Source organism: Ruditapes philippinarum, unplaced genomic scaffold, assembly GCF_026571515.1.
Source record: "Ruditapes philippinarum isolate M1 unplaced genomic scaffold, ASM2657151v2 ctg5451_1_1_1_1, whole genome shotgun sequence".
Taxonomy (NCBI): Eukaryota; Metazoa; Mollusca; class Bivalvia; order Venerida; family Veneridae; genus Ruditapes; species Ruditapes philippinarum.
This window is the reverse complement of record NW_026852084.1, coordinates 8,622-35,308: the sequence shown is the minus strand read 5'-3', so window position 1 is coordinate 35,308 and position 26,687 is coordinate 8,622. Positions and strand designations below refer to the sequence as shown.

The window sequence follows — 26,687 nt, the reverse complement described above, 5'->3', positions numbered from 1 at the left end:
AAATCGTTTTGCTCAAGTGTGTAAATCCGAGATGAAAAGAATGTAAATGGGTTAAAGCATTTTTTCTAAATGGTGACTGCAAGCTGTTCATACACAAATGGACCTTTTCACGACGTGGTCGTTGCTATGGAAAATTGATCACATGAAGCATGTGCAATCTGCATAGGGCAGAAAGATCACACCATACTGTTACGTAGCGGGTGAAGTAAAGCCCTATGCTTTGTCGGACCGTATTTGTCACGAACGTATCTATATGTTACACGTATGGGACATATTCGGCTGAATTAATCACAGCTGTGTTTATGTGCCATATACGTACGTGTGTTATATGGCACTCAGTTTACATAGTAAACTAACATTATCATCGCCGTTTTATCTACCCTCATCAACGTTAATTATACATCATCAGCATCATCATCATCATCAGCAGCAGCAGCAGCAACAAAAACATCATCATTATCATCGTAAATCAGTCCGCGCCGCCTTGCTTATCATTTTTCCAGTGAGATGACACTGTGTCAACACACAGTGACTGGCTTTGTCGAAAATTTGTGCTAAATATTTTGTTCATTAATATGTATTGATTTGAAGATAAAATATCGACTTTCCATGCCCCCACTCTGAGGGGTTGGGGGGGGGGGCGTTAAACGTTTTTCTTGTCCGTGTGCCTTTGCCTGAGTACGTACTTTAGTTTGGGATGAGGAAATTTTATATGAACGTCGGTCAGCATAATGTTATTGTGCACCTGGGATTTCGCTTGTTGATTCGGGCAGTCATGCCAGAGTTATTGTCCCTGACTTTGTCAAATACGAAATAGCCTTGAAGATAAAATATCGATCTCCTCTCATAGAAAGGAAAATGTAAACTGTTTACTTGTCCATGTGCATGTGCCTGAGTGCGTCCCTAAATCTTAAGTGGTGCTCCATAAATAATTTAGTTAGGGTATAGAAACTTTCATGTACGTTGGTCAGCATTATGTTATTGTGCACCTGGTGTTTTGCTTGTCGATTCGGGCAGTCATGCCAGAGTAATTGCCCTTGACTTAGTCAAATCGAATATTGTCAACTTGTGTCGTGTGTAGCTTCAACAGTATTTAAACTAGGAGCATGGTCATAAAACCTAACATGAATGAAGTTGTTCACCGATGTTTAGGTTGTCGATTCCCGCAGAAATGCAAAAGTTACTGTCCTTTGCAATTTATACCTGTGTTGCATGGAGCTCAAACAGTATTTTAGGGTCATTAAAATTTACGTAAATATTATTTTAATTAATTTCTACTTATTATTAGGTTGCCTTCGTTAACGGTTCGGTAAACTCGCTATAAACGTAAATCTTTTATAGTGATGACACACCCGTAAATACATTTACTATGTATAGGTTAGAGTGCATATTGGGTGTTCTTCGTAAATATTTATTACGAAGAACACCCACTATGCACTCTAACCTATACTTGCAAAACAGACCGCATATTTATGATTTTAAACAATTGCGCACGCTCATAAGATTAACCTTGCAAACTTGAAAAAAAAAACAACATATCTATCTTGCGAGCTAAGAAAACGATCTCAAGTCTCAAATAATCACATTAAGTGATACGAATGACTATTTGGTTTGATTTTATCAAATAAATTTTATCCACACTTCATTATAATAAAGAATGAAAAAATAGTGCTAATAAACATTTTTGTGCATTAAAATCTGCAGAAGCCCTCGTGCATATTAAATTCCTCATTTGCAGGTTCGAGTTTTGGCCTGATGATAGGTGTAATGCATTTAACCTCTATTGAGAACTGTTTTCATTTTTCTGAGCTAAATGTGTTTTTTAATAAAAGTAAATCGTTTCGTACACTAAGTGTGGCTGTTTCATGTAATTTTTATCATTAAGAAAGAGTTGTTCTATATTGTCAAATGTTTTTGTTAAAAATTGTTTTATAATTGAATTTTCTGCACCAAGTATGACTGTTAAGAGTCACCTGTTTAAATGTATTTGCTTATTGTCGTTGTTTTTGGTGGCTCTGGCTGTTTAGTGTCACATTTATATTGACAAAGTTTGCTTGAATAACGTCACCCTTTGGTTAACTAAGTGTGGTTGATGAAAGTCAAATGTAGACATATTGTTATATAAGATACAACATAAAAACTTAAAGACGTATTCCTGAGAATTTTCAAATCAAGTGGAAAATGTTAAATAAAAGTATACCTTATTTGGATAGCACTGTACAGTATTTCAATTTTACTTAACATGATTGTATTCTTTCAGATTATTAGACGTATGCAAGATGAAGACAAATTACTTTCGCAATTTACTTATCGTACTGCATTAAATGTATCAGAAATAAGTTTGCAATATCATTTTGTAATTCGTTTCAGACTAAAATGGAACAAATGGCTCAGAAACACGTAATGAAAGGTAAACATGTTATCGTAATTAGTGGAGGGTCGTACAGAATGAGAACTTTAGGGCCAGATGCTGACAGTTACGGCATTAAGGTATATATTTTGATTTAAAGAAACGCCGCATCTTATTAAAGTGACCTTCAGCCTTTTAGTTGGAAAAACAATTCTGTGCTGTTTCAAACCAAGTATTTCAGTATTATTACCTAAGTGCTTCATATCGCTGTTAAGCGTTCTTCAAAACAGCGTCTCGATGCTATTGCTATTTATAGCGCCTCGTGACGTTCGTTTCAATTTTTATTTTACTAATTTACATAATTATATTTTAGATAGTAATTGTTTTTTCAAAATCTTTTAGGAAAGTGAAACAACACTCATTTTATCCGGTTCCTTGTAGCACATGTAAATATTTTTTAATGCTAGTCACACTAATTGTCACTTCACAAATCAATAAACATTGATGAGATCGGTATCTATAAAAGTTAGTTAAATTACGATTTTCATAGAACAGAACAGAACAGAACAGAAAGTTTATTTTGACGTATACAAAGTACATAGTCAATTACATTAATACATTCATTCATACATACATATATACAATCACAAAATCAATGGATAGTCTGCAAATTTCTTGAAGGTGAACAGTTTAATCTATTTTGTTTCCTTCAGTATAGGATTTGACATAATCAGTTTAACATATATTACATAGTTTAATATTGTGTTACGAACATGTTGACAAAGATAGCGTGAATTTCACATACATTATTGTGCCACTTGCAATAAAGTTATCTATATATATACGTAATCAACACCAGATACAAGTGAATTACCAACTATAGTATCACACTATATACTATATTGAAAGGGAATAGTACTCCAAAACTACAGTTAACCTTAAACGAAACGAAAGGGAAGGTTAACAATTGGCTATTCCAAAAATATTTCAATTGCAAAGTTGTAATTTAAGAAAAAGCCTTACGACTAACTTGGGTCATATGACAAAATAATCTACTTAATACATTTCTTAACTGTGCACAGTCATAAGACATATAACTAATAATCTATTTAATTAGAACTGTACGGTTGACCAGAAACATCCATTTAAAGTTTGCTATCTTTTGTTTCATAATTGTACGTGATTAACTATATCATGGTTCTAAAACGTTCCGATTGAATGATATATATACAAAAACAACCACGGTCGAGTGTCAATCTGTTTGACACTTACCGCCTGGCCAATCCAAAGGAAGTGTACAATACAAATTGTGTAATATTATGTAATACAGGGGTTATAAAATTTAATCTTTAACACCCTGCTGTTTAATTTTAAATTACGGATGAAAAAGTAGTCTAATGATACCTTAAACAGACGTCTTTTGTATGCACCTTTTGACCATTGGATTATTAGTCCTGCATATTTATTACATGTTTATCTGTTATAAATATCAATTGACGTTTTAAGTACTTATCGCTTTAAGTCATCCCCAAATTACTGTTTTCTTGTTGATATAACATGGAATAACGACTATTAAAGCCTTAAAGTATCATACATTGTTGTCAATTTTATTGCGCTTTTGCGCTACACAAACTGCGCATTCGCGAAATGTAACATTGGTTGCTATGGAAGTATCGTATTGTAAAAAGGACCGGTAGATTAGAAGTATCGAGGGGTTGCTTATTGTTTTTGTATTTAATTGACGACAAATTTAATTCTATACCTTAATTCTTTCGATTTGACAATTATAAGAAACGATTTATGTAAAAATTACATATTTAACCTTTAAAAAGACTGACGGCCGCTTTAAATATACATAAAGAAATGTTTCGGGTCTAACATATGGCCGTTTTTATGACAAGTGATAAGTGATTATGATTTGATTTTTAATGAAGTTTATACAAGTTATGCAAAAAAAAATAATAATGGCGTAGCCAAAATAAAAAAAAACCGTTTATCAAATTAAAAGCCTTAATTCATTTCGATATAATTTACAAATATTTAAGTTCTACATGCCATTGAGTACAATTTCGCATCACAGGTTACTCTTGTGGAACATGACTCCAACCACCTTTCAATTAATGGTGTTCATTGTTTTATCGAATACGATTATACTGATCATACACGGGACCATGAGCATGCAAGTGAAATTGTTAGATTGATTCACGAAAGAGGAATAAAAGCCGATGGTTGCCTATCATTTTGTAACGAGTGTACACCTTTGGCAGCGTTAATTTGCGAAAAGATGGATTTAAGAGGTATTGTATCTTCATTGTTTTCACTTTTATTATCAACTTTAAGCATAAGATCAAAGTCTCATGCAAGTTTGGACTTTGTCAAAACGTTAAAGTTACCAGAAAGCTTTACTTCAAACGTTTCACAATTAAAATATGAGATATAACTTGCTTCTGCATAGCTTCAAGTAAGCCAGGTTGTTTACCTATTAAAGTGCTTTAATGATATCAATTAAAATAATCTCGCACATCAACTTTGCTTTCATTTGTCTTTCCTTAGAATATGCAGATTATTTTTTCTATGCAATGGTCTTTGTCGTTTTAAATACCATTTTATTTACTGTTTACATTATATTTACATGTTACATTGATATATGGACAAACTGGAGTTTCACATCAATAATTTATTTCTAGGTGTTACCTACAATGCAGCCGTAATAGCTACTTCGAAATCATTGACACAGAATGTTTTGAGAAGGAGATCAAAAGAAGGTGATGATTCAAACACCGGTATATTTGCTACACATGCGGTTCACCTTAGAAGTGCATTGGACTGTGACAGGTTACCGGAAAGGTATTCCTACTTTAGATTTTGTATACCTGACTGAGACATTCAAAAATTAAAAATTAAAACACAAAACCAAGGTTAAAATGATAAAATCCAATTAATTAAGCCTTTTCCCGGTGTTTTCAATTGAATAAAATTGTATTTAAAGAACATTAAGAAGAATAAGCAATCTTTTATGTTGCAAGTTAACATTATCTCCCATGAATATACTCAATTTGAGTATGCAATTTTATACATTTTTATTGCTTCCGAGTGATCATGCTTTACTGGACTACAAATTTGTTGTCCGATGCAATGACACGATAAACAAAATGGCTTTGTGAATAAAAACTTGTGTAAAATATTATATTAAATTATATCAAAACTACTTGAAACAAGTAATGTTTCAGAAAGCAACATCTGTTTCTTATTAATTTGGGGAAAAAAACTTAAAGTATATTTCTTCTGGAAAAGTAAAGAATTTTACTGTTTCAGTACAGAAAAGTAAAGAATTTTACTGTTTCAGTACAGAAAATGTTCTAAATAAAATGTTTTTTTTTGTCATACATGTTCAGCTTCAAGTTTCCTGCAATACTGAAGCTGGATAATTGTTCAGCAGCCGTTGGCGCATGTATGGTTAAAAGTCAAACGGAAATGAAAACTAAGTTTCAAAAAGTAACAAGCTCTCTTCGTACTGACTCGGACTTTCCTCACATTGGACTTAATCTTGGCAATTCAATGACAGCTTGGGAGTTTTACGTTGGCACTGAACATATTGTTGATGTCGTTATATACGACAAGACTCTGATATGTGCATTTGTAACCGACAGCGGAGTAGTGAGACAACCGTATTATATAGGTAACATCTTAGCGCAGCCTTTGTCATAACAAATATATCATCCATAATTTCGAAACCGAATTTTAATCTAAGAACAATTGTAGGCTACCCCTATTTTAATAATAGCATACTAACTTTGTGTTTCTTAACATTAGGGAAAATAAATACAAATACAGTTTGATGTATCTAAAATATACATTGGACAGTTTCCTGCCTTTTAAGAAAATCGTGATTACCCTAATAACATAATACATGTCAATGTATAATAATAATTAAACTTCAGAGGTCTGTTATAGTGTATTTGTGTACTAAATGCAAGTTTCAAAATATGAAAAAGTTTTATACTAAATCGCAAATTACCACATTTTGATAATTTGAATCATTATAAAAATGCAAAAAAAAAAAAAAAAAAAAAAAAAGAAAAAACGTTCCAGTATACACAATTAAATGAATTTATGTCAAAATTACACCAAAAACAAATATAAAATTATCAACAATTTATATCTTCTATGATTGTGTAAAAAGTGACACATTAATATTGTAGCTGAATATTTAAATTAATTTATTCAATAAAATGTTATAACTAAAATAACTCATGAAAAATAATCATTTGATATTAAAAAGTATGTGATTTCTTAAAATACTTATTTCAGCTACTGCTAGACGTATGCCTACATTTTTACCAAAAGAACAGCGTAACCAAATCATTGACGCGGCATTTAGATGCTGTCTTGGAATAGGTTTGTAAAAATATTAGTGTAATAAGATCAGATAAAGCGATCAAATTTGCCGACAGTTGCCTATATTTGTATATATATATCCTTTAAACATTCACCATTGTATAATGTTTTTTTTTATATTTATTTTCTTTTTAATAAGTTTGTTCAATATTCCCTTTCCATGAAATTCAGAATTATATTTTGTCGTTTTTACAAAAAAGAAAATGAGATAAAACGATACCCAATGTAATCATTTTCAAAATTTTAGTTTTGTAAATTTGAATAAATTGTAAATCATCTGATATACTAGTAACTCTATATGTTTAAGGGCTGACAGATGGATTATTTAATGCCGAATTTATGATGACAGCAAATGGACCTAAACTAATAGAAATAAATCCAAGAATGGGAGGATATGTCTTCAGGGATTGGCTACAGAAATTATACGGAATTGATATAATGTTTTATGCAATGATGATTGCAAGCGGAATAAAGCCTGAAATGCCAGACTTTTCGGAATCTACAATACAAATGGGCGTGATGGTCGTACCATCTCTACATAGTAAACTACTGACAGAAAATCATTCAAATGATAAATTGAGAAAAATGATTGAAAGTGGGGATGTCCTTTATCTACAGTTTCTTGAAAAACCTGAGAAATCTTCCCCTTATGAAAAACCTTTTGGAATTGTTGCTGTGTCTAGTTCAAGTTCTATTGAGACAAAGACAAAGTTGATGAACGTGTGTAAAACGCTGCACATAGATCAAAAGGAATATCAAGTTGAACAGTTTTTAAAGAATTTTTGAATTTCATGCAATTCAGTATAATATAGAACAATGTTTAGATTATTATAATTAAAAGTAAATTTTATTTTATCAAACATTAGAAAATTGTTTACATTTTATAGATATATTTAATCATTTAACTACGCATTATATATAGGCAATGCTTCTTCTTTATTCATCATTTAATGAGTACTAGTTTTGTGTGCATTCAACTTGCAATTATGATTAGTTTACGCGCATTGTAATGCTCTCTACATGCGTTGAGAATATAATAAAATCAGATCGATGATTTCTTTATTAAAAATTAATTAATTTATTATAAATATCATTAAAATTTTAATTAAAATATTCTTAAAGATATTCTTGGAAGTGATTTATAAAAACACTACTAAATATACATCCTGTCGATAGGTGTTGGCCCCTTACTTGGTAATCCCTCATGATGGCACATCAGTAGGGCTTTCCATGAACAGACTCAATCAACCCGAGCCTGCAGTGATGGCACATCAGTAGGGCCTGCCATGAACAGGCTTAATCAACCCGAGCCTGCAACATTGACACTTTTGTCGTTTTGGGCGTTCTTGAGAGATGCTGATTTCTCTGTTCACTTATCAAGCACTACTCATTCGTAATGGCTTCCATTACATATCGTTACGACGAAGCTATATTCTACTGGATGTTTTCTACGGACAAAGCTTTTCTTTGTTTTATTTATACTCAATCCCTAGGTTAACCAGCGCCTTCCATACAGACTATGCAGGAACGCATCGGCATCCGACTAATATAGTGTAGGTATTGTATCGTCTTGCCTGTATTGGTTTGTCACGTCTAATAATTTTGCTATCTTCCTCTCGTTGTGCACCTTCTTAACTGACTAGGAATATCACTTTCTTTTGGGCAAGTGATCAGATGTAAAAAACATGGACGGAGACTTGTCTGGACCACATCTTGGAAAACTAACATCTATCTAAATACCACTTTCGAATTTCATATTTCTTGCTACATGAAATATGCCTGTGGTCTGTCTGCCGTCGGCTGTTTGTCTTTCCTTGAGACAGATGACATACTGTGGACCTGAATTGACATTATTTAAGCATAGTCAGTACCATTTTGTTCCTATCATTCAAATTAGCTTCTTTAAAAAAATAAGATGAAACACCCATCATTCCTTATGCATTTAACTGTTAATATAATAACGATTTATAGAAAAATATATATTAAGTTCATTTGGAAATTACATTGTCAGGTGTATATATTTATTTATTTTATTGCCCTTGTTTCAAGCATTCTTCAAAAAAAAATGTATCGCTCAAAATAAATGAATATACATAATGTTACATAATTTATACAGTTTGACAAACGGAGAGTTTCTTTCAAGTGTGCACAAAATTCAACATACTTGAGAAGAATATTTTCATCCATGACAATTCTATACACCAATGACTAAATTGTTATCAAGCAAAATGTTCTTTAAATAAATGTTTATTCTAGAAAAAAGTGCTATCAGTATATAAGTAATTTACGTCTTTATAGGTTGGGTTTTACGTAGCGCCAAAAGAGTGGAAGTCATATGGCGGCTTTCCAGCTTAATTATTAGAGGAGGACCTCCGTTGCCTCTAAAATTTACCGAAAAAGCAAGTTGCATCTTAAAGATAAGATACTGTGCCGAGGAATATCTCATTTAGATATTTGTGTCATTTCCCAGTCATTACTGTTGAGAAATAAGGCTATGGAAAAACGAGTTTATTGATATTTAACCCTGCAATTATGTTTAAACTTACATTATGTTTGCTTTAACAAATATACTAGTAACGTCACGTTTTAAGTTATAGTAAAAGCAAATTTTGTCAAATTACCTGAATTACGTTTTTAAATTCACATGGCAATAATAAACAGAATCAAATGATAAAGACTTAATCAAAACCTGTAAATTTTAAAATAGAAGTATTGTTTAGGAAGATTTAATTGCCTGTTCTAATATATGAAAAATATAATATACAGAAGTTGCACAAAAGTATAAGCTTGTAATTTCATCATCTTCGACATTTGACAATATCTTTAATTACTACTTGTTGTTAAATATTTTTATTGTTTCCTTCAACATTTACCCTCCCCTTCCATCTGGATCTTCCCCTATATCCATACTCTTTTCTTGGCCTTTTACGTAAATATATTTCTTTTATGGCGTCTTTGTCTTTGCTCTTGTGCCTACGAAACACCAGTGGTGACTTCCCACTTCAAACGTCACATTTTTGACATAATGTATAATTTATCACAAATGTTTGGTCTGAAGTTTGAAGTCTGGATGTGAAGATCGAAGTCCGAAGTGTACAGTTTGAAGTGTGAAGTTGGAATCTGAAGCGCGGCGTTTGAAATGTTATGTTTGAAATGTGAAGTTTGAAATCTGAACACCCTAAATTGTCCCTAAAAGCAAAGAGATGACTTACTACTGAAGCCTTGTGAACTTCACACTTCATATTTTAAACTTCACATTTCAAACTTTACAATTCAGATAGATTTTATTCAAGTAAATTCCAGAAGGTCATAGACCCATGAGGAAAATATATTTACAAGTAATCAACATATTAACATAAAATGAATACATGCATAAAGAAATCAGCAGTTAAGTACATGATAAATATTTAACATTATTATCTGCTACAATTCATCCGAAGTAAATGTTAGCATACAAATATTTTATTTCTATATAAAGCAATGCATATTTAAAAAAATTTTCTTAATACAATAACATGTGATAATTTTATATATTCACTAGCACAAAAAGAATAGTAGCAAAATGTGTGATCGTCGTATCTAAGTATAATTTCGGTAACTACTACCAGATGAGCTTGTCAAAATATAATAATTAAGGAGTCTCTATAAAATCAATCCGTAGATCCTAGTTACCTCTATCTTGACGTTCGAAAGTATCAAGATAAAGTGTGAAAGATCCATAGAAAACATATTACAAAGTATACTCAATATCATTTAAACATTTAAAATGATTTATGTGAAGGAAAATGAAGTCTTGTTACAAAAACGAAACACAAGACTTCTGATAGCAAATATGATGATCGTTAAATACAAAACGGTTTGATAGTTAATTAATAAACCTTTGTATGTGAGATTCAAATAATAACAATGATAAATGCATGATACAATTCATGTCTGAATATTAAAAAGTATGCTTGTTCTTATTTCGAAAGCTTTATTGACAAAAATACTCAGATTTCTTATTATTTTCAAGTTCTCAGAATTAAATAGCTCTGTTAATTTTAACATATTTGGACGTCGCCAGTAATAACAAGATATATACTTCTTTCGTATGAGATTATACATTGCACATTCCAAAACAAAATGATATTCATCTTCTATGACATTGCAATTATAACATATTCTTTCATTCAAAGGAGTGCATGTAGGTTTCGTCCATCTTCCCATTTCTATATTCAATCTATGAGACGATACCCTTAATTTTGAAATACATTTGCGATACTTTCTAATGTTAATTAAGCTTAAGTATGGCTGTAGTTGAAAATTTTGAAATGCACCTATAAAAAAGTAGCTCTACTAGAAATTTGTAGTCTGCTATCCCAATTCTGTAAAAATTGATCTTTAATTCTTTGCTGCACTAGATTCAAAAATACATTTGTGTTTCCAACAGTTTGAAAAAGCCATGCATCATAAAAACCAAGATTACTAAGTAAATTTCTTACAAGAGAACACCAGTTTTTGTGATTAGGATTATTGTCTATATCTTCTTTTAACATAAGGTACACTTTTCTAACATATTTATTATCATTTAGATTCACAATTTTTAACCAGAATTTAATTATGTTGAAATATCTTATATTTTGAAAAGAAAGCCTACCCAGTTCACCATAAATGAAATCGTTTTGAGTCGTTTTCTTTACACCTAATATATTTTTACAGAACTGCATGTGCAACCTTTCAATAGATTTCCCAGGTATACAACCCCAAACCTCGGAACTATAATTAAGAATAGGAGAAACAAGTTTGTCAAAAAGTTCTAACCTATGTTTAACAGATATATCTGTAAATTTAAATAAATACTTATTCATTCTAAATATTGCCTTTGTGGCCTGTTCCAGCAAGTGTACTTTGAGCTTCAGAGAAAGAACCACCGGTTGTAAAAACAATACCCAAGTAAGTGAACTTACTAACAATTTCAACAGGATTACCATTATAACTAAACGAAATATTACTTTGTAAACGGCCACCTTTGCGGAAAATCATGACTTTAGTTTTTTCTGAATTAACAACAAGTTTCCACTTGCAACAATATTCGTAAATGCATCTAAACTATTTTGTAATTCAATACAACTATTTGCAAATATAACAATATCATCTGCATATAAGATTAAAAACATTTTAAACATGTTAACATCGATGCATTCAAAACCTTTATCAATAAATATATCTTCTAAATCATTAAGAAACATTGCGAAAAGAAAGGGAAACAAACACTCGCCTTGTCGTACACCTAACATACATTGAAATTGTTCACTTATTTGGTTATAATATTTAACTCTAGATTTAACAGCTGAATACATAGATATAATGATGTTTAACATGTTTCCACGAATACCTAACTTAATCATTTTCAACCATAAATTATCTCTGACAACATAATCAAAGGCTTTACTAAAATCAATAAATGCACAAAAAAGTTGTTTCCCGTTATTTAACATATGACTAATAAGACCATGAAGTACAAAAATATTATCTGAAGTACCAATTTTTGACCTAAACCCCGATTGCGCCTCAACATAAACACTGTATTTGCCGCCCATTCTGTTAACCTATTATTCAATATCCGCGTAAATAATTTCCCTAGGGTACTTAACAGTGTTATTCCTCTATAATTGCTTTCATCGTGTATATTGCCTTTTTTGTGTAATGGAACAACATATCCCTCTGACCAACTTTCAGGAAAATACCCCGAAGTAAATATTTTATTAAATAACGACAATAAGAAAGGTAATAATATATGTTTGCCATGTATAAAGAATTCATTAATATATTTATCTGGTCCACTACTTTTATTTGATTGAAGTTGATTAATTGCTTTTAAAATACAACACTCCTGTATTTGGCCATTTAATTCTTGAAACATTATCTTAAATTCATTTTGCTCATATCTTTCAATAAAAACAGTACATCTTCATCAGGTTGGAAAAAATGATCATCGGGGTTATTAACTGATTCAAAATATTTCTTAAAAACATCAACAGGTATATTCGATTGTCTTACGCCAGCACATTTTTTCAACATATTCCAATATAACTTAACATTATTATGTTTGGCCTTGTTTAATTTTTCAGTCTCTCTTTTGTCATATTCGAGATATTAGGCATAACATTTCAAACTTCACACTTCAAACTTCACACTTCAGATTTCAGACTTCACACTTCAGATTTCAGACTTAACACTTTACAGTTCAGATTGCAGACTTTACACTTAACATTTCTGATATACCATACATTATTGTCTAAAATGCAAAGTCTGAAATTGGTAGTCACCACTGGTCCTCTGTACTGTCCTGCTTTTGTTTTTTGTCCTGCTGGGCTCCTTGTCGGTGGCCCTGTGTTGTTGGGTTTTTAATGCGAGTTTCGTTTAATGAATGTCGCCCTTTCTTGTAAACCATTGTTTCCATATTCTATAATTTTCTGTGTTGTGATGTTTATAATGGCGCTTCGTCCGTGCTTTTCCCTTTTATTAAAAGCGACCCTTTATAGTTGATCTATAGCGTTGCAACGGTTTTCAATTTGTGTAATGCTTCACAACAACAATAACTTTTCTGGAAAAGAACGGTGTAAGTGAATAATCGGAAATTTTACTGCCAAAGCTATTTGTCCTAACTTACATGAAATGGAAAATTAATCTCGAAAACAATATCGAGTCACGTCCTGTCAAAAAACATCAATGGAGTCGCACCAGTTACTTTACCCCAATGTATTATAAAATATTAATTACTAATGTTATAACATTCTGCAATATTAACACGACTATCACCTGTCAACGAATGGAAAACATATCGATTTCATGCCCGAACAATGACAAAATACCGCAAGCAATTGCTTTCAAGGCACAAGCATGGCGTGATAACAGTCAAGCAATAAAATTATTAAAGAGTGGTGGGTTAATATGACCTTTTATGTTTAGCTTTACTATTAAATTTTAATTACACGTGTTTCCTTTATTATCTGTTTCTAAGGAAAGAAAAAGAAAATGAATACCGAATAAACTTTCTTTACTTAAAACTATTTCTAAAAATGGTTGAAATAACCACGTTTTAGATCATTGTCAAAACGTCCTAAAGGAAAACTCTACATCAAACATCAAACATCAAACCAAAAGTGAACAAAAACTGTTATTTCAAAAGATTTAGTATATTGTTGTACTTTCCTACGTCATGTTAAGTCAAAATTACTGTTAACAAATATAAACGCATCCTACAAACAGATCTAACTAACTATCATTTAAAGATCTCTTATGCATTAAAGATCTCTAATGAACAAAACACCTCAGTCTAATATTTTTGTTATAGGTACTACTAAAATGAAAAACTAGCAATTCAGTATAATTGGAAACATAATGGTAATGTGAAATAAACAGTTTGTATTTCTTCAGCTCTTCCTCGTGTTTATTTCGTGTAGTTCATCTCATCATATGAATCAAATGTTTTGTCCTTCAAACACTATTCGAATGTTGCTTAATCAACCTTTGCAGCATCCAATTTCTTCAGCTGTTTTATATATATTGATATATCGTTATGTAATTTTCTCACTAACCGGCTGCGGTATGTTTCCCATTTAATTCTCACTTGATTATAACACGCAAATGTATGGTATGTAATTAGCAAATGGCTAACGATGTATATTAATATTTTCAATATGTGCAAAAGGCAATTTATGTTTTAAGACAAGGTTTATCGCCCGTTGCATTTTACACTGTGCTTTCTCCGCTTATTGAACAGAATCAGGTAAGATTTTAATTTCCAAAATTGTTTTGTTGACACCTTTCCAAACCATTACTGTGAAATTATTGAACACCTTAAGTAACACTAGCATACGCACAAATATGCAGTTCCGATTTTAGCGAACAAAACCAATCAATTAATGTTTGGGACAAAGAAATATTAGACTCTTTTAGTCTGTATTCGTGAATTTTTACTGTTTCATGCATAACCTAAAGGATTATCTACTGTTTACGCAGGTGCTTAAACAGGGCTGGGAATCAAAACTGCGTCGTATCCTACAAAATGTAAACAAACGCCGCCATCTTGGAACGAAAAAAGTATGTTTTTGTTTATAACTCTTTTTGTTGGAAATGACTGAAAACAAGATATATGTATTAACACGCTACACTATTTTCCGCTTCGTTCGGTATTTGTTGCTTGCACAACTATTTTGTAAAACAAAAGTTATAGCGAACTTGCAACTCGAGGCGAGGCAGATTTTTTATGAAAATGTGTGGATAGGACGCAGTTCATATTGCTTTATCTATCGTTTTTTTCCTTCAAATCAATTGTATATTTGTTTCAGAGTTCACCATAAACTTCGAAATATAATTTTGCATCATTTACTAAAATTTTATTAAAAAGAGATGTTTATTTTCTAAGAAAATAATGATTTTTACGAATTGATACGACGCAGTTGAAAATAAAATATGATACGACGCAGTTGTATTTTTGGCAGTCTTTTCAACAGGGGTAATTTTGGCAATATATTTCTATTTTATGGAATAATCACTTGCGCTACATAAAAACCCCGATCATTTGCGGTGTACAGCAATGATCTGTTGATTATTTAGAATACAATGTGTCATGTCCAATATAACATTTAATTTGAAAGTTTACATTGCGGAAGCTACTTTTCAGTTAAACATGAACATGTTACCTTATTGATCATAATATCTGAAATAATTTATTATATTTTCCTGTATGTTCAATATTATCCCTAATTTTTTTTTGCAAAAAAATGTAGAAAACTATTAACTTGAATTTATGTTGGCTAGCTACACTCTAAGTTAACTGTGGGTCTGCGTGTTCTGAGTAATAACTGCTTTTTTTTAGGTTTCTTTTCAAACTTTCACTCTACACATTAGCTTTACTAGGGGCGAGGACCTCAGGTGCGCCTTTGTGCATTATTTCAGGCAAAATGTTGTACCTGCAGAGAACCGTCGACATTTTGGAACTAGCTTGATAGGTTTTCCACCCAAAAGAATAAAAAGTCCCTGGTGGTTTTCGAATTTATAGCAGTTCAGTTCAAGTGATTTGAATTCAGTAAACATAAACAGCTCGGCCTCGGTTGGACACACCTGTCTGATTTGTTTTTTCAACAAAATTTGTTAACGTCAGCTGTACAAATAAGCAGCTTTTTTATTAACTTCTGGCGTGAAGTTTTAAGATTACAAATATTTAAAATGATTATAAAGAGAATAAAATTGAAATTTCTTATTTCGGTATGACTAGCAGAGAAAGTTTTAATGTAAACAGGGGGTAATCCTCTGTGAAGTCATTTTCTGAAAACTTTTGTTTAAGTTTTCAGGCAATTCATTATCAAATAAAAATTCCACTTTAGTATACATGAAGGTCTGTTAAGATGTCATGTCTCTAGTCTGTTGAAAATTCGGTGCGATAATCTGACCTAAATTTTCTGTTCAATATTGTAAAAAATTCTTCAATACAGTTGAAAGATCATGCCTGCCTATATCTGTATCAAATTTATCGGTGCATATCGTTAAATACCTTTGCAAAACGGACACTTTTTTTACAAAATAATTTGTAGTTGTATCATATGTAACTCGATTTTGAAAAGTTTTTGATGGAGAAAGATTTATACTTAAGTGCAAATATAGAAAATACATTCCTTAGACCTTTCCTCATCGGCGATAAAGAAACGCACGGGTAAAGTTCCGCGCGCTGAACATAAAATGACTAAACGGAACGCATAACCTACTTGCAAAAATATATTGTAGCTTAACCATTTATAATATAATTTTAAAAATTTAATGTTCAGTTTCAAATAATAAAGCTCATCTGTCCTCGTCCATTATTAAGAAAATGAATACAATAAAATCGGCACGTAAAAGACATAAGTAATAACAGAATTTCTTAAAACCACATTTACTTACTATGTTACCATTAAGCCAACAAGATATAGACCTTCAGGGGAGGACCTTAGATAATGCTGGTATAACTTTTGGTCCAACCCTTTTGTATGTACATTATATTCATGCTTAAGATATTGATGTTAGGTTGTGTAAATTAATCATGTACAAAATATGCAATAAAATATTATTAAAGTAACGGAATAATTGACGGAAATTATTGCTAATTACAAGTAACAACGACAGGCATGCAATTTGCACATTCCCGATAGCGAGAGACCTTTTCAAAATTTGTAATTTTTCTCTCTTTTTTTTAAGAAAAAAAGTCATTCCTGATTAATACAGGGTCCATTGGAGGTTACACTGGAATATTGAATTTTGTATCAAAAATAGTAATCACTCCCATTTCGAACTCACGTGAACAAGTTTATAAGCATGCTAAGGCAACACAAGAACATGTTGTCATATGGGTGTTTCAATGTATATTGCATTTGATACAGCATTTCGGAATTTGTAGATGCTTATGATTAGTACTAAAAATGCGACCGAAAATGCAGCCTTAATAGAATTGTATTACATATTCATTTTTATGACACCAATGAGTGACCTCTGCTATTGACCTAAGTTGTAAACAAGAAATGTTGTAGGACGTTATTGGCATACCTAGCACATAATTTAAATAGTTTAACCCATATTCAGCCTGCAATGAAAATACAACTGCGTCGTATCATATTTTATTTTCAACTGCGTCGTATCATTTCGTAAAATTCATTATTTTCTTGGAAAATTAAAATCTCTTTTAAATGAAAGTTTAGTAAATGATGCAAAATTATGTTTTGACGTTTATGGTGAACTCTGAAAACGAGTATATAATTGATTTGAAGGAAAAACGATAGATAAAGCAATATGAACTGCGTCGTATCCACACATTTTCATAAAAATTCTGCCCCGCTTCGAGTTGCAAGTTCGCTATAACTTTTGTTTTACAAAATAGTTGTGCAAGCAACATATACCGAACGAAACGGAAAATAGTGTAGCGTGTTAATACATATATCTTGTTTTCAGTCATTTCCAACAAAAAGAGTTATAAACAAAAACATACTTTTTTCGCTCCAAGATGGCGGCGTTTGTTTACATTTTGTAGGATACGACGCAGTTTTGATTCCCAGCCCTGTTAAAAATCCTATCTTATACCCTTATACTATTCGTGTAAAACGAGTTGCGCCCTTTACATGACGTCATTCCCGCGCGCCTTTCATGAATGTCATTTGCCCTTAATTGGTGCACGTGGTATGCCGACAACTTCTATTTTACTGTATTTATTTAGGTATCCGTATTGCTTGTTTTTACGTTTTCAACTTTATAAATTTTGTAATCATATGAATTATTGGCAGCATTTTTAAAAGTATCACATATCAAATATAATATGAAAAACAATAAAAGCAATGAAAAGTAAGTTTGTAAAATCATATTCGGTTTCAGTAAACAGAAAAATGAATGTGTGTAGGTTCAATATTGAACTTATTAAGTGAGTTTTGAATAACATTAAATTATGCGAATCTCTGGCAAGCATATTATATTGTTCAACGAGCAAAAATTAACATAGTTATGAACTTTAACGATTTAAAACATGAGAGAGAGAAAAAATAACATAGTGTCACTTTTATAAATTAATGATTGTGCAAACAAACTTTTTATATGCGATTAAAAATTAATCATTACGCAACATTGGATATTTTCATTATGTTTCAATAATGCAGATTCTTTAATTTTAAGCAGCATAGGTTTTTCACATGTTTGTAAAATCAGTTTTTAGAGATATATTTGTGATAAATAGATTTTGGTCATGTTTATTTTTCGAACATGTAGTATTACTCCCCAGGTGTGTCAGACTTATGTTGAAAATGATTTTTATATGTTCGTATCTTAGACCCCAAAGTCAAGTGAGAAACGTGACGACGTAAATTAAAACTGTTCAAAGATGAATTTGAAAAGGAATGATGATTCGTATGGTATGACAAATTAAAATATTATGTCTTGTAAATAAGGCAGTTGCCTATATGGTAAACGAATTCATGAAATCAGTTCCAAAAACCTTTTAGGATCGTTTCTCTTGCAATTAATTTCATTCGGTTGTTTTAAAAAAGCAAAATTTTTAAAATCTGGAAACAAGATTTACATGTGAAATGAATGTCAAATGCTTTCAAAACAGAACTACTTCATACTAAAGAAAATATTATTTTTGAAAACTGAATGTAAGGACCTGAAAGAATTCTGACTGACACCTTGTCTGAACACAAGCTGATGAAAGGAAAGAAAATAATAGTATTTGGTGGAGGATTGTACGCATTAAGAAATATGTGGTTGGACGTTGCAAATTATGGAATAGAGGTTTGCACATATTTGCCATTGTTTTTTGTAAAATGTACACATGATCTTTTTGCTTAAAAATATTTATCACATACCCGTGCCGCTTTTACGACACCGTGATTTTATCGCTAAATAAAGTAACTGTTTGGAGTTCGGATTCGAGGAATCATGTCACGAGGTCGTAGCCCGAGTGATACAATGAAGCGCATCCGAACGACAAACATGATAAAATCACTCACTGATTTGGATAAATTATTTCGATTCTAACACGGCATCAACAAATAAATTCTGCCATACCTGATGTCAAGCTAAATTTTGCCTGATTTGTATCCGTACTTATTTTCAGCGCGTCGCATTTTAATGGTTACGTCACATGTCTAATGGGTACGTTACATGTTTAAATATAGAATATCAACTGTGATTTTATTGCATAATAACACACACGTTCGGTCCTTCTATATTAGATAGGGGAAAATGCGGTTCGTTTTAGAAAATACTTATTTACGCCACTGTTCGAAGGTTGCTCAAAAAGTAATAGGGCTAAAAGTATTGGGTCTAAAAGGCTTCATATTCCATTAAATTGCAAATATTTGACACATAAAATCTGTCGTATATTCGCATTCCATCTGTCGTATTTTCGCTTTTTCGCATTGTTACATGTTTGCTTTTTCGTACTGTTACATTTTCGCATTTTTACATTTTCGCATTGTTACATTTTCGCGTTCCGGTTGCACATGCACATGTAGACATCAATCTACAAATACCTAAACGTTACAGCTAATGATATTTTTTTTTGTACCATTTATTTATTGTTTCCATGCGTTAAGTACCGCGAACTAAGAGCAGCACAGTATTATACAATATGATCTAAATACAATATGTTTATTGAATTTTTCTATGAATTTTTATTGTTCTCCTTTTATTGATATTCGTGAAATATGGGGAAGACAGAATAACCATCAAGAGATCTTTGTATTAAAGACCCGAGGAACGCCTGACAACATGGTATCATGTATTAATGAATAAAGATGATTTTACATATTATTATATAAATTTTAAATGAACTTTATCCAATATGCACTCTACGTAATCAGGTAAAGTATGCCTTAAAAACTCTAGTACTAGAATAACAGACATTATAAAATGTTTTCCTCTGAAAAAACACCTCACTCCCAGACATATCTATTTCAAGATGTGTGCGGGCAGTGCCTTTATCATAAATCTCATGTCGAACCCGTCAGCAAAATAAACTGATAATCTAAAGATGGTTGGAACAAATACTGTATTTATTATAATAATTGTTGCATTAATTGATTCAAAACAATCTGAAAGCATTACAGTTATATTATTTAATTATTTTACATGTGTAAGGAGAGGGGTGATACTTTTAAATTATACATCTAAGTGAATACAACATATCTTATATAGGACTATTAAATAATGAATCGATGTCTCCATGCGCATGTACCACCGGAACGCGAAAATGCAAAAATATAACAATGTGAAAATGTAACAATGCGAAAAAGTGAAAATGCAACAATGCCAAAATGTAACAATGCAAATATGTAACTATCCGAAAAGGCGAAAATGCGAAGAGACGACAAAATAATACTTTGTCGTCTCTTTGTGTTTTCGCATTTTTGTATTTTGAACGCGAGAAAGTGAGAATACGACAGATGAAATACGAATATACGATAGATTTTATGTGTCGTATTTTCGCCCTCCTTCTGTCGTATTTTCGATTTGTTGTCTTGATAATGCGAAAAACTGAAAACACGAAGAGACGAACGACAAAGTCCAACTTTGTTGTCGTCCCTTCGTGTTTTCGCTTTTTCTTATTTTGAGGCGAAAAAGGGAAAATACGACATGGCGTAAATCGGCCACCATAGTTTTATAAATTATACATGTATCCCACACATAACTTTATTTTATTTAAGGAAAATTATATATAAATTTGACGTCGTTAACACACTAAATACACATAATCATATAAATTAAGTATCGTAAACGACGTTTAAAAATTATTCTACCAAACGCTAATTATTTAAGAAATTTGAACAATAGAGTTTCATCCTATTACTCTTTGAACGGCCCTCGAATAATTTGTACTTGTTAAATGTTACATTCAAGATTTATTATTACATCGAATATGTACTACTTTGATATCACATTCCTGTTTTATTTATGTTTACAATCAATTATATACTCTTATGTTATTTTACTTAGATTATTCTTGTGGAGCAAGATCCGGATCATATTGCAAGGGATAGCGTTCATTCCTTTATTCATTATGATTTCTCCGACCATAAACTGGACCATGCGCATGCTTGCCAAATTGAAAAATTAATACATAGTTTAGGAATAAAACCAGACGGTTGTCTCCCCCTGAATGATGAGTGCAGTATTTTAGCTGCATTAGTTACTGAATCTTTGGAGTTAAGAGGTACATTTTTAATTATAACCAATCTATAAATTATTTCTTCATTTATTATGATAGCATAACACCTTTGCAATCTGGATTTATAAAGAATGATTCAACGACCAATCAATTGGTTTTTTCTATTTATCACACATTTTGTCAAGCTCTAGACGAAGGAAACAAGTCTGTGCTATTCTTTGCGATCTTTCAGAGGCAATTGAGTCTAACACCGTTGCCTCATTCATTAACTTAAAATAAATTGCTTATCGGGTGTTCTTCTTAGCTGGTTTCAGGATTATCTTTCTGGACGCTCTCAGCGTGTTATACTTTCTGGTACGTATTCCGAAGTCTTACCAATATGTTCTGGTGTTCCACAGTGTTCTATTTTTGGCCCTTTACTCTTTCTTGTATTTATATCAATGACATTGTTGAGGATATAAATTCATCATTCGACTTTTTGCTGATGATGCTAGCCTCTACATTATTGTCGAAGAGCCACACGTATCTGTTAATATCTTAAATTCTGACCTTTGTAAAGTTTCGAAATGGGTTAATGATTGGCTTGTCGATTTCAACCCAGCAAAAACTGAGTCTCTTCTTATTTATCGTAATGTAAACAAACCGTTTCATCCACCCACTACATATGAACAATGTCCAATCCGAGAAGTAAAATGTCATAAGCATTTGGATGTGACCTTTTCAAGTGACGGAAATTGGCACAAGGACATGAAAAACATAAAGATAAAATCTTTGCAGAGAATAAGTATCATGAGAGGTCTCAAATTTGTCCTTGTTCGAAAATCTTTGGAGATCATATACACTGCCGTCACCAAACCCTTGCTTGAAAATTCGGTTGGTGCCTGGGAAGATTTGTCTTACTACGACGAACAAGAACTCGAAAAAGTCCAACTCAAAGCTCTTCGTATTATCTGTGGTTGTACTAAACCTGTGGCTTTCCAAAATATGTACGAAGAAACCTGCTTCCAACCATCTTAAAAACGACGAAAGAAACAGAGATCGAAGCTTTTCTATGAAATTTCCAATATCCTATTGCCCTCTTTTCTTACAACATTAGTACCAAATATGTCGGAAGTACAACAACTTATAACTTTAAAAATGCAAACAACCTAACAGACATTTGTTTCTCAAAATTTTACTAACTGGAACCTTTTATCTCTTAAAAAGTGAAATGTATCAACTCTTAACAATTTTAAATCCAAACTCAACAAGGATATAAGGAAGGTTCCAGTTCATTTTTACTATTGTGAAAATTTTAAATCCACCATACGCGCCTTAGAAATCATTGCTGTTCATTTAACGAACACTTATTCTAAAAAATATCATAAATAGTCCCCTTTGCACTTGTGGTGAAATCGAAACAACACATCACTTCGTTTTCAGATGTTTACAATTTGAAAGGCAAAGAATATAGCTAATTGCCAATATCAATTTACTTGCAATTGCAAACCTAACACTTTCTCTTGTTTTATATGGCGATAGTACAATGTAACAAAGTGATTGTTCTTTGATAAATATTGAGTGTTTAGAATAACATCAAACAAAAATTTGTTTTTAAACGAATGTTATCATTAATGGCTATTGTTTCATTTCAAGGAGAGAGTTTTTACAAAAGCATCTAGCTGTCTACTCAATCCATTTTTTTGCATTTGATTTTAATTATAGTACATGTATATATATATATGTTTGATTTATAAAAAAATCTATAAGGATGCATTTAAAACCGTATGATTCTTAACAATAGCAAGTTTTTATTTAAAGATATTTCTTGTACGTGGCTGAGTAGGTAATATTGTTGACTTCAAACCAATAACCCATCACCTCTGTGGTTTAGAATCCCGCTTAGCATGGAAGCTATCAAGCTTGCCTATGATACGTCTGTGATTCGACTCAGATGCCAGTTTGTGCCTAAAATAATGCACGGAGGAGCAACTGAAGTACAGCTTGAGCCCCAAATTGACATTTACAGTGTTGATGCGACAAAAGAACCCCCCTAAAAACCATAAAAATAAAACAAACAAACAAGCAACATATCAAAATAAAATTCTAAGCCGTAATTGCATCATAATAAAGAATGCAAAACGCCTACATTAATTAAATGCTATTCCGTGTAAATACTCATCAAAATTAAAAATGTGTTTAATCAAAAGTTTCTGTTTACGTTTTTAGGATTGACTTACAAATCGGCCGTGATAGCGAATTCCAAATCGCAAACGCAAAATGCTTTAGGACTCCATGACTCATTACATCTTAAAAACGTATCGGACTGTGATATGTTACCAGGAAGGTAAACCATTTTTTTTATATCTTGACTTGATTTTGATTTAAATAAAATAAATACACTCTAGCAATGTAAAATAATAGGTAAGTAACGTTCACACTTTAAAAAAAATTCAACCATTAATGACTGTCATCTTCAAATTTAGAATATCTTATAATAAAAACATTTTACAAGTATTTGAACGATATTGTTCATAGGTATACTGCAAAATTTTAAAACATACATGTTGATGCCATATATAAAGAGTGCGTTGTTAATTTAAGGTTTAGATTTCCTGCAATTTTGAAATTAGATAATGGTGCATGTGGTATCGGTGCATGCATGGTCAAATGTCAAGAAGATATGAAGAGACATTTTCAACGAATAACTAGTTGTCTGCGTTCCGACTCCAACTATCCGGGGCTTGGATTGAGTCATGGCAATTCAATGACAGTGATGGAGTTTTACAAAGGGACAGAACATAATATTGATATCATTTTATATGATAGAAAGCTTGTGTGGGCATTTGTTACTGACAGTGGAACAGTGCGACAACACTGCTTTGTAGGTAATAAAACTTTATGATAGTTAACTAATCCATATTTATCTACAAAAGCCTTCTTGGATTGTTTTTATTTAATCTGCAAATAGAAAAAAACACAGACATTAATACTAATGATGTTAAAGCAGGCTCGATTGCATTAAGTCTTTCAAGGAGGAACAATGAAAAAGGCGATTCATCTCCCGATCTAACAATAAGCAGTTTTCATTTTTATACATGTTCATCTAGCACCAACTGAGATAATAGATATCTGAAAAAAAATTACTCAAAAGCGACTTAACCAAAAGCAAAAATGTAATTACGCAATCTGACTTTCCTTTTTGAGAGACAATAAAATATCCCCGAATATTTTCAAAGCCCTATCATTTATTGCTTGCTTTGTTTGCAAATATATGTATTAGTGTTACCCTAAATAAACGTTATATAAACATTTATCAATAACAGAAACCCTAAAGCATAAACATTATCATAAAACATAAAGTGCCAGATATTTCTGAAAATTTAGCACTCTTTCATTGACAACGTCGTCACGAGACTAGCCTTCATCTAGTGGTAAATGGGCGTATACGGTGAAGGTGTTTTACGCAAGATATAATTTTGAGCCTTGTTCCAAGATATTAAGTATCGGTTAAATAACCTTCATTACATGAAATAAGACAGTGGTACACCCCATGAGTTGTATATAGACATTAAGAAAAATTATCTTTCTATTTGAAGTAAATGCAAATTAAAACAGTTTGCAACATAACAAACAAACAAACAAACAAACAGAAGAAAAAGTACATAAAATAGGTCGAAATTGTCTGTGAATGTTTTTTATAGACTTGTATTTTTATTGAGGTCTTATAAAATAAAAAGTGTAATTCCGCAGTACAGAATGCGTCTTATTCATCATAGTCATATAAGATTTGGCTGCTTGGCATCCAAATAAAACTTTATATCGCTTCTTATTTTTAACTCCAGCCACAGCTAAGCGGATGCCATCATATCTTCCATATGACCAAAAGAATCGGATTACAGACACCGCTTTTAGATCCTGCATTGCAATAGGTAATGTAGTTCTATTCTTCAGGCCGACAGATAAAACATATATTTCATCATCATCTCTGAACGTCATTTTCTTAATTTTTTGTTTCACTGAAACAAATGAGAAATTCGAACAAAGGCTTTAATTTTATTTTTCTGCAAACAAAGACCTCAGGAGGAAGACCTCAGGTGCCCTTCCGTGCATTATTTCAGGCACGAACGGGCACCTGAGTAGAACCACCGATGTTCCGTAAGCAAGCTGGATAGACAAATAGTCTAAATAAGCGATGACGCTTATTGATTCCTTTATTATACTTATTAATATGTACGATACCCGATTAATTTCTTTTTTATCATATAAATTATCTTAAAGTATTACAGTATATGTTAACGATGTTATAATTATGTTCATTGTGTTTAAAGGGCTTACGGATGGGTTGTTCAATGTTGAATTCATATGGACTTCAAATGGGCCGAAATTATTGGAAATAAATCCTAGAATAAGCGGATACGTTTTACGAGACTGGCTGCAGAAGTTGTACGGAATTGATATTATGGTTTATTCAATGATGGTTGCCTGTGGCATAAAGCCTACAATACCGGAACTCACAACAAACAAAATACTTATGGGCGTTATGGTCATGCCTTCTCTTCATGCTAAACTTCTGACAGAAGACCACTGTAAACAGAAACTTTTTCAAATGATAGAAAATGACGCCGTTTTCTTCCTTCAGTTCCGGAAACTTAAGGAGACATTGTCACATTATGAGGTACCTTTCGGAAATGTTGCTGTAACTGGCACGACTTCAGATGAGGCCAAGCAGAAGTTACTTTATGTATGCAGAGAGCTTGGTATTGATCAAGAAGACTATCGAGTAGAAGATTTTATACAGACCTTTTAGATTCGTTTGATAAATTACATATAAGTATGCAATTTTAAATGTATAAACACGGCACATAGTAATAAATTTAAAATAAAGATCTTACTTTAGTGTAGTTTATACTTTTTTATGCTTTTGTTTGAATCGTTTGAAGCAATGTTTCTTAAAATAATGATTTCAATACTATGCAATACTGCATTCCCTTAAATTTGATACTAGATTTCTATCATTTTAGGCCGAGGGGAATAGTATAGGTATGTATTGATCTTGTCGTCTAAACCGATCAACAACGCTCATCCATCAGGTTTGTACATTCTTATTAACTATTAGGTTTGTAACTGGCCCCCTACGGAAATAGTGGGTCTTTTGGATAAATACTATTTTATTCTGAATTGAATTAAGAACCTCACATCCATAAGTAGTTCCACGTTACATTTTACTGTCTTTTCATTTTACATTTTCAATGTGAGGTTAATTGACCTTTAGCATGAACATGTATACAA

At 31.8% G+C, this 26,687-nt stretch overlaps 3 protein-coding genes across 3 annotated transcripts; all 3 read left to right on the top strand.

The window, feature by feature from the left end:
- The first annotated feature begins 2,357 nt into the window (after positions 1 to 2,357).
- On the top strand, positions 2,358 to 7,844 carry LOC132748799 (carnosine synthase 1-like). The gene is made up of 6 exons (XM_060738438.1): positions 2,358 to 2,490; positions 4,431 to 4,647; positions 5,038 to 5,197; positions 5,746 to 6,029; positions 6,662 to 6,748; positions 7,056 to 7,844. Exons 1-6 carry the CDS (start codon positions 2,377 to 2,379, stop codon positions 7,532 to 7,534), a joined length of 1,341 nt encoding a protein of 446 aa, XP_060594421.1. The 5' UTR covers positions 2,358 to 2,376; the 3' UTR covers positions 7,535 to 7,844.
- A 10,689-nt stretch (positions 7,845 to 18,533) lies between these two features.
- Positions 18,534 to 23,746, top strand: LOC132748812 (carnosine synthase 1-like). Its single transcript, XM_060738454.1, has 3 exons — positions 18,534 to 19,039; positions 21,245 to 21,461; positions 23,625 to 23,746. Exons 1-3 carry the CDS (start codon positions 18,953 to 18,955, stop codon positions 23,744 to 23,746), a joined length of 426 nt encoding a protein of 141 aa, XP_060594437.1. The 5' UTR covers positions 18,534 to 18,952.
- A 265-nt stretch (positions 23,747 to 24,011) lies between these two features.
- LOC132748788 (carnosine synthase 1-like) lies at positions 24,012 to 26,253 on the top strand. The gene is made up of 3 exons (XM_060738428.1): positions 24,012 to 24,283; positions 25,241 to 25,327; positions 25,727 to 26,253. Exons 1-3 carry the CDS (start codon positions 24,058 to 24,060, stop codon positions 26,203 to 26,205), a joined length of 792 nt encoding a protein of 263 aa, XP_060594411.1. The 5' UTR covers positions 24,012 to 24,057; the 3' UTR covers positions 26,206 to 26,253.
- The last annotated feature ends 434 nt before the right edge of the window (positions 26,254 to 26,687 follow it).